Raw genomic sequence first — 9,523 nt, 5'->3', positions numbered from 1 at the left:
ATAGTCAATTAATATTTGTAAATATTATCTAAGGGGTGACTAGGGGTTAAATGAGGAAAGCGAACCCCGACAGTCCTAGGGACTCTAACTTTGGGGACTAATAACCAAGGCACAGTATGAAATATGGTGCCGGGACACCACATATGTACTTTTCACTTTAAACCTATTGTTAAGGACCTTGTTGTTAGGGGAGTATGCGGAGGTGAACCATGTGACTTATCTGCCCAATGGGACTTCTCAAAACCTGCTCCATATATAGTGTAACCAGAGTTCAGTTAATGCTGAGGTACATTTGAGAGAAGTCTGAGGAGTCTGTGAGAGGATTCTGAAGGACCATGCATCTTCTACAAGTTAATCCCTGAGCCTGGGTGAAAGTAAAAACCTGGCGGTAAGCACTAAAGTCTTGGGGATTCAGTTTCAGTCAAGTCCAGCAAGTCAGTCAGTCAAGTTAGTCCTTCAATGAACTACAGTCCAGCGTGGGTTGCATCCAGAAAGTCAGTCACAGTATCATACCACTACAAGTCCCAGCAAGCCGATAAGCTTCCCAAAGTTCACCCTGCATTTCCTTCATGCTAATCTGAGCTGTAACGGATTGTACCATCTTTCCAACCTCAGTAAAGCCAGTTATCCGTAACCTTGCGTCAGAATAATTATTTGCCCCATGCCTGGCACAGGAGAAGCTGGCCTACCTCGGGTGGTGTATAGGTCAACCACGCCTTGGCGTTACGAAAAAGTTAATTCACACATTACCCTCACCCGACACCACAACTTATATAAGTTCCATTACATAAGAAAGAAGCTAATAGCATTCCTATCATTTACCATTGTGATGATGTAACAATGTGATCCAAAGGCATTTGGACCGTAATTAGCAGGAGGTACAGTTAGTGCGTAACAATGCTGGGTCTCCAGAAATTTGGGGTTCACATCAATTTTGACAGGATCATCCATAAATCTCTTGCCTATAGGGGCTAGAAAAACCTCACCCAAGGTCTCTTGTCATGAGAAGGTGGGATGAGGTGTATTTTACATGTCTTAGGCTGGGTTCACACTGCGTTAAAGCGGACCTGTCATATCAGAGAAATAAAATAATGCTTCTTTGTGTTACTCACTAGGTCATGCAGATGCTTTACATATCTTTTTATGTGTCTCGCTTCTGTATTTGATCACACACAAAAAAAACAACTCCCTGAAGGTTCCAGGGCAATAGGATAATCACAACCTTTAAGGGGTTGTCCCCTTTCAGGGATAAACCCTTACTAGGAACCCCCTGTAAAAGCAATAAATGTTTATTACACTTCTTTCTTAAAATAGTAGAAACCCCTCCACAACATGTTAAAATGATCAGTAGCACTTATTATGGTAAGTAATGGAAGATATATTTTGTTTAGATATCCTCTTATATGGTTTTTAGCTAAAGAGAGTTGAGAGCAGTAAAACTGCCCTAATCCATTACCGGAAGACTTTTCTCCAGAAAGACATCTTGATCAGTCCGACAACCTATCCACTATGTTTAACACCAATAGAGTGGGAGTCACCAAGAGTCCTCTTCTAGCTCAGGAATGTCACCTATGGGCAAAGAAACATCCGAATAGCATTTCTGTAGTACGCATCCAAGGTGTCTTGAACGTATGGCTTGTCCATCCAGGATAGTGGAGTCTACATCCAGAGTTTTTTTTCATCACATCACCTTCATAAGTGTCAGACAGTGGGGAGACCGACTGCTGGGACACCCCCGCGATATCCTGCCCAACGCCCCGGCTCTCCACATGAATGAAGTGTGTTGATCACTGCAGGAAGCGCGGCCGGCATGCTCCCTTCATGCATCTCTATGTTAGAGCCGGAGATACACGAAAGCAAGAACCCCAGACGTGTTTTTCATCCGCCTTTTCCCTCATGGGATCTCTCTATTGCTCTACACATACTGATGCTACCGCCCCTTGAGCCAAGTGCTGAGACCCCCTCTGATCTCTAGATATAGCCGGGTGAAGCGTGTGGCAGCGTGCTTCACTCTCCAGCCGGTTATAAATATAGGAACTTGTGTTCAGGATATGCCATAAAATATAACCTTTAATATATCACACAAAAGATAAGGAAATAAGTGATGTATTAAGGTGAAATGAGTAGGAAAACTTGGTCTAAATGTTTATGAAACAATAACTTCAAACTGGAAGTGACCAATATTGGTCAGTCCAGAGATGTCATAATGATGGAGTGCAGCAGGTATACAGATAGCTTGCACATCCAGACTAATAGAGAAAAACCGCCGACGCGTTTCTATCACCCTGTAAGGGGTGGCTTCATCAGGGAGGTATCCAATATTAAACAGTATAGACCTTAAATTAATAAACTGGTAAAAACATAGCCAATTTGTCAATATTCAATGGGACCTGAAAAGCAAAAAAATGTATTCCTAGACAGACTGTGGTGTGGTGTCTGGGGTCTTACAATGATATTACAGGGTCTGGTTGTATTAACCCTTACTTGTCGTGACGCCAGGGTAAGGTTTACTTAGTATTAGAGGTCCTGCCACCAACCGGCCCACAAACGGCAGGGATAATAAATGGAATGTCCACAGCAGAATTTATGAGATAACTGGAAACTTTTACTTGAACTTTTATGCAACAGTCTTTACAATTGTACAGTTTCTCTCGAGGTAACCGGGATGCAGGTTCCTCACAGGCTTTGCTGGGACTGGTAGTAATGAGCTTTATGCAGGCCACTGTCCTACTAATTATAAGATTTGAGTGGAATAGTAGTCACACAGGATCTGTAGGATGAGCTTTATAACTCACGGTTTTAGTGGCTGCTGGTCCTTTAGGCTTTGGCCTAGTGGAGATGAATGAAGATATGTTGTTTGTGCTTGGCTTAATAGTCCGGAACTAAGAGCAGGAACAAGAGAGAGACAAGAGAGTGAATTTACAGACTACAGCCCCTTATATACTAAGGGGGCTGGACTAATCCCATTGGTTGCAAAGCCTGTAGGTACTGAACCCAGAGAACTCTGGTCACATCACATGACACTATCACATGACCCAGAAAGGTCCTAAATATCTATACAACCATTATAATATATTATGTGACTTGGGTAGGTCCTATACATTTGTACACTATACAAAAATACATTTATATGAGGTGACCAAGGGGCAAGCCCTGCAGGAGAGCCCTGTGGAATGGAGGGACTCTAGCTGAGGGGACTTTACACAGGGACAGGACAAGGTCCTCTACCGGGATACCACAGTGGCATAATATGCATGTTACTCAGTTTTGAGCTTAATAATACATATGGACCCTGTAAGGGAAAAAGAAGCAGCAATTGCCGAACTATATAGACTGGTCCCATAGTATAAATGCCAGGTCCTGGCGATCCACGGTTCCATTGTTCCAAGGTATAACCTGCTGCGTGCAGGGAGCCGGAGTTGTCTGGCTCTCTCGCCAAATGCAGCGAGACAGTGGAATCACCCTCCAGCCAATTCCAAGAAACGAGCTCCATAGACTATAAGGCGATGTTCACACTTTGGAATTTCCATGCGGAACTCCGTTTGGAATGTCCACACGGAAATTCTGCTGCAGCAGACTCCCATTGAATTCAACAGGATTCTGCTGCTCTTGCACACGGCGGAATTTCCGTGCCAGATGTTCCATGTCCGCACAAACAATGAACATGTTCATTCTTTGTGTGGAGTCTGCACGTAATGCATAGCTGTCTATGAGATGGCACATTCCTAGCGCCAGAATATTATGCTGGTGCCCCGTAGTTTGCGGACTGTCTGCATGGAGATTCTCCGTGCTGACATTTCATCGTGTGGACATAGCCTAATGTTTTCAATGGGATTCTGCAGCATTGCGCGCATGGCAGAATTTTTACGTGGCAGAAACATCTGCCGCAGAAATTCACTTACATTGGAGATGGCGCATTTCTGAGTGGTCCTAGCGCCGGCTTGTTCTGCCGGCACCTGCCATCTGCAGAAATGTTGCCGTATGAATGGGGATGGACACTTTTAAGGCTCATGTGCATGGTGGAGTACACTGTGCAGCCTCTGTGCAACTTATACAGCAGTGGTCTCCAAACTGTGCACCTCCAGCTGTTGCAAAACTACAACTCACAGCATGCCCGGACAGCCGTTGGCTGTCCGGGCATGCTGGGAGTTGCAGTTTTGCAACACATAGAGGTCCACACTTTGGAGACCACTGGTGTACAGGTTTCATTGAGCAATATACCTAGAGTTATTACCTAGAAGCAAGCTGAAGTACAGTAGGGCCCAATACACTTGTATGGGCGCCATCTGTACAACTGGTAGGTTGGATAGAGCTGTAATACAGTGCTGTGTGTGAACTATAATTAGCTTTATTAATGAATACACTAATCCCACTGCTACAATAACTATTCCACAGAGTGAGAATGGCTGCAGGTAGGCCCTGAACAGGAAGGCCTAGGCCCGGTTGCCATGGACACCAGACTCTTCCCCTGTTGCCAGGCGGCCCCCCTTTCTCTGCCGCCTCACACTAGCCGCGCCCCCTCTCACACAGTCCCCGCCTTCCCGTCTCGCTGATTGGTCACTTGTCTCGTCCTGTGGGCGGTCTCTCCTGATGTCACATGAGCACTTTTGCAAGATGGCCGCCCGGTTGTTTTGATGAATAATCCTGTGTGAAGCAGCGTCGTCCCCGGTGCCCAGGCCTCCCCCCGCCGTGTTCCCCGCTCTCTCCTCTCGTCACTTTACGGCGTCGTAGCATAGGACGCGGTGTGTGTGTTGGCGCAGAGAGCTGTCTACTCCTCCTCATCCACCATCATTCTCCCCGGACTCTACCGCAGACAATGCAGCCCTGAAGCCGGAGGCCGCCGGCTCTCCCTCCCCCTCCTCCTGCCCCTCGCACGGACCCCGGGCCTCTGCCACCATTAAAAGGAAAAACATGGAGGAGCTGAGCGCTGACGAGGTGAGGGGGTACAGTGTATCACAGGGGACAATAGGGGGTACAGTGTATCACAGGGGACAATAGGGGGTACAGTGTATCACAGGGGACAATAGGGGGTACAGTGTATCACAGGGGACAATAGGGGGTACAGTGTATCACAGGGGACAATAGGGGGTACAGTGTATTGCAGGGGACAATAGGGGGTACAGTGTATCGCAGGGGACAATAGGGGGTACAGTGTATCGCAGGGGACAATAGGGGGTACAGTGTATCGCAGGGGACGATGGGGGGTACAGTGTATCGCAGGGGACGATGGGGGGTACAGTGTATCGCAGGGGACGATGGGGGGTACAGTGTATCGCAGGGGACGATGGGGGGTACAGTGTATCGCAGGGGACGATGGGGGGTACAGTGTATCGCAGGGGACGATGGGGGGGTACAGTGTATCGCAGGGGACGATGGGGGGTACAGTGTATCGCAGGGGACGATGGGGGGTACAGTGTATCGCAGGGGACGATGGGGGGTACAGTGTATCGCAGGGGACGATGGGGGGTACAGTGTATCGCAGGGGACGATGGGGGGTACAGTGTATCGCAGGGGACGATGGGGGGGTACAGTGTATCGCAGGGGACGATGGGGGGGTACAGTGTATCGCAGGGGACGATGGGGGGGTACAGTGTATCGCAGGGGACGATGGGGGGGTACAGTGTATCGCAGGGGACGATGGGGGGGTACAGTGTATCGCAGGGGACGATGGGGGGTACAGTGTATCGCAGGGGACGATGGGGGGGTACAGTGTGTCGCAGGGGACGATGGGGGGGTACAGTGTGTCGCAGGGGACGATGGGGGGGTACAGTGTGTCGCAGGGGACGATGGGGGGGGTACAGTGTGTCGCAGGGGACGATGGGGGGGTACAGTGTGTCGCAGGGGACGATGGGGGGTACAGTGTGTCGCAGGGGACGATGGGGGGGTACAGTGTGTCGCAGGGGACGATGGGGGGTACAGTGTGTCGCAGGGGACGATGGGGGGTACAGTGTGTCGCAGGGGACGATGGGGGGGTACAGTGTGTCGCAGGGGACGATGGGGGGTACAGTGTGTCGCAGGGGACGATGGGGGGTACAGTGTGTCGCAGGGGACGATGGGGGGTACAGTGTATCGCAGGGGACGATGGGGGGTACAGTGTATCGCAGGGGACGATGGGGGGTACAGTGTATCGCAGGGGACGATGGGGGGTACAGTGTATCGCAGGGGACGATGGGGGGTACAGTGTATCGCAGGGGACGATGGGGGGTACAGTGTATCGCAGGGGACGATGGGGGGTACAGTGTATCGCAGGGGACGATGGGGGGTACAGTGTATCGCAGGGGACGATGGGGGGTACAGTGTATCGCAGGGGACGATGGGGGGGTACAGTGTATCGCAGGGGACGATGGGGGGGGTACAGTGTATCGCAGGGGACGATGGGGGGGTACAGTGTGTCGCAGGGGACGATGGGGGGGTACAGTGTATCGCAGGGGACGATGGGGGGGTACAGTGTGTCGCAGGGGACGATGGGGGGGTACAGTGTGTCGCAGGGGACGATGGGGGGGTACAGTGTGTCGCAGGGGACGATGGGGGGGTACAGTGTGTCGCAGGGGACGATGGGGGGGTACAGTGTGTCGCAGGGGACGATGGGGGGGGTACAGTGTGTCGCAGGGGACGATGGGGGGTACAGTGTGTCGCAGGGACGATGGGGGGTACAGTGTGTCGCAGGGGACGATGGGGGGGTACAGTGTGTCGCAGGGGACGATGGGGGGTACAGTGTGTCGCAGGGGACGATGGGGGGTACAGTGTGTCGCAGGGGACGATGGGGGGGTACAGTGTGTCGCAGGGGACGATGGGGGGTACAGTGTGTCGCAGGGGACGATGGGGGGTACAGTGTGTCGCAGGGGACGATGGGGGGTACAGTGTGTCGCAGGGGACGATGGGGGGTACAGTGTGTCGCAGGGGGACGATGGGGGGTACAGTGTGTCGCAGGGGACGATGGGGGGTACAGTGTGTCGCAGGGGACGATGGGGGGTACAGTGTGTCGCAGGGGACGATGGGGGGTACAGTGTGTCGCAGGGGACGATGGGGGGTACAGTGTGTCGCAGGGGACGATGGGGGGTACAGTGTGTCGCAGGGGACGATGGGGGGTACAGTGTGTCGCAGGGGACGATGGGGGGTACAGTGTGTCGCAGGGGACGATGGGGGGTACAGTGTGTCGCAGGGGACGATGGGGGGTACAGTGTGTCGCAGGGGACGATGGGGGGTACAGTGTGTCGCAGGGGACGATGGGGGGTACAGTGTGTCGCAGGGGACGATGGGGGGTACAGTGTGTCGCAGGGGACGATGGGGGGTACAGTGTGTCGCAGGGGACGATGGGGGGTACAGTGTGTCGCAGGGGACGATGGGGGGTACAGTGTGTCGCAGGGGACGATGGGGGGTACAGTGTGTCGCAGGGGACGATGGGGGGTACAGTGTGTCGCAGGGGACGATGGGGGGTACAGTGTGTCGCAGGGGACGATGGGGGGTACAGTGTGTCGCAGGGGGACGATGGGGGGTACAGTGTGTCGCAGGGGACGATGGGGGGTACAGTGTGTCGCAGGGACGATGGGGGGTACAGTGTGTCGCAGGGGGACGATGGGGGGTACAGTGTGTCGCAGGGGACGATGGGGGGTACAGTGTGTCGCAGGGGACGATGGGGGGTACAGTGTGTCGCAGGGGACGATGGGGGGTACAGTGTGTCGCAGGGGACGATGGGGGGTACAGTGTGTCGCAGGGGACGATGGGGGGTACAGTGTGTCGCAGGGGACGATGGGGGGTACAGTGTGTCGCAGGGGACGATGGGGGGTACAGTGTGTCGCAGGGGACGATGGGGGGTACAGTGTGTCGCAGGGGACGATGGGGGGTACAGTGTGTCGCAGGGGACGATGGGGGGTACAGTGTGTCGCAGGGGACGATGGGGGGTACAGTGTGTCGCAGGGGACGATGGGGGTACAGTGTGTCGCAGGGGACGATGGGGGGTACAGTGTGTCGCAGGGGACGATGGGGGGTACAGTGTGTCGCAGGGGACGATGGGGGGTACAGTGTGTCGCAGGGGACGATGGGGGGTACAGTGTGTCGCAGGGGACGATGGGGGGTACAGTGTGTCGCAGGGGACGATGGGGGGTACAGTGTGTCGCAGGGACGATGGGGTACAGTGTGTCGCAGGGGACGATGGGGGGTACAGTGTGTCGCAGGGGACGATGGGGGGTACAGTGTGTCGCAGGGGACGATGGGGGGTACAGTGTGTCGCAGGGGACGATGGGGGGTACAGTGTGTCGCAGGGGACGATGGGGGGTACAGTGTGTCGCAGGGGACGATGGGGGGTACAGTGTGTCGCAGGGGGACGATGGGGGGTACAGTGTGTCGCAGGGGACGATGGGGGGTACAGTGTGTCGCAGGGGACGATGGGGGGTACAGTGTGTCGCAGGGGGCGATGGGGGGTACAGTGTGTCGCAGGGGCGATGGGGGGTACAGTGTGTCGCAGGGGGCGATGGGGGGTACAGTGTGTCGCAGGGGGCGATGGGGGGTACAGTGTGTCGCAGGGGGCGATGGGGGGTACAGTGTGTCGCAGGGGGCGATGGGGGGGACAGTGTGTCGCAGGGGGCGATGGGGGGGACAGTGTGTCGCAGGGGGCGATGGGGGGTACAGTGTGTCGCAGGGGGCGATGGGGGGGACAGTGTGTCGCAGGGGGCGATGGGGGGGGACAGTGTGTCGCAGGGGGCGATGGGGGGGGACAGTGTGTCGCAGGGGGCGATGGGGGGGACAGTGTGTCGCAGGGGGCGATGGGGGGGACAGTGTGTCGCAGGGGGCGATGGGGGGGACAGTGTGTCGCAGGGGGCGATGGGGGGGACAGTGTGTCGCAGGGGGCGATGGGGGGGACAGTGTGTCGCAGGGGGCGATGGGGGGGGGACAGTGTGTCGCAGGGGGCGATGGGGGGGACAGTGTGTCGCAGGGGGCGATGGGGGGGACAGTGTGTCGCAGGGGGCGATGGGGGGGACAGTGTGTCGCAGGGGGCGATGGGGGGGGACAGTGTGTCGCAGGGGGCGATGGGGGGGACAGTGTGTCGCAGGGGGCGATGGGGGGGACAGTGTGTCGCAGGGGGCGATGGGGGGGACAGTGTGTCGCAGGGGGCGATGGGGGGGACAGTGTGTCGCAGGGGGCGATGGGGGGGACAGTGTGTCGCAGGGGGCGATGGGGGGGACAGTGTGTCGCAGGGGCGATGGGGGGGACAGTGTGTCGCAGGGGGCGATGGGGGGGGACAGTGTGTCGCAGGGGGCGATGGGGGGGACAGTGTGTCGCAGGGGGCGATGGGGGGGACAGTGTGTCGCAGGGGGCGATGGGGGGGACAGTGTGTCGCAGGGGGCGATGGGGGGGACAGTGTGTCGCAGGGGGCGATGGGGGGGACAGTGTGTCGCAGGGGACGATGGGGGGGACAGTGTGTCGCAGGGGACGATGGGGGGGACAGTGTGTCGCAGGGGACGATGGGGGGGACAGTGTGTCGCAGGGGACGATGGGGGGGACAGTGTGTCGCAGGGGACGATTG

The 9,523-nt window shown here is 55.7% G+C and overlaps 1 protein-coding gene across 4 annotated transcripts in view; it reads left to right on the top strand.

Annotated features, from left to right (window-relative positions):
- The first annotated feature begins 308 nt into the window (after positions 1 to 308).
- UBE4B (ubiquitination factor E4B) overlaps positions 309 to 9,523 on the top strand; it is a 91,406-nt gene continuing 82,191 nt past the window's right edge. Inside the window, exon 1 of one of the 4 annotated variants that reach the window (XM_056543528.1) lies at positions 309 to 388. Coding sequence is in view for 3 of the 4 variants with exons in the window: in XM_056543529.1 (XP_056399504.1) it covers positions 4,912 to 4,935 (24 nt within the window). In the remaining variant the exon portion in view is untranslated. Of the gene's footprint in view, positions 389 to 4,432; positions 4,936 to 9,523 lie in introns of those variants that run through there. The other 3 variants (XM_056543529.1, XM_056543527.1, XM_056543526.1) reach the window with 3 other exon arrangements.

This window comes from Hyla sarda, chromosome 10, assembly GCF_029499605.1.
Source record: "Hyla sarda isolate aHylSar1 chromosome 10, aHylSar1.hap1, whole genome shotgun sequence".
NCBI lineage: Eukaryota > Metazoa > Chordata > Amphibia > Anura > Hylidae > Hyla > Hyla sarda.
Note: the sequence above shows the minus strand (reverse complement) of the source record. Positions and strands in the feature narration are given on the sequence as shown.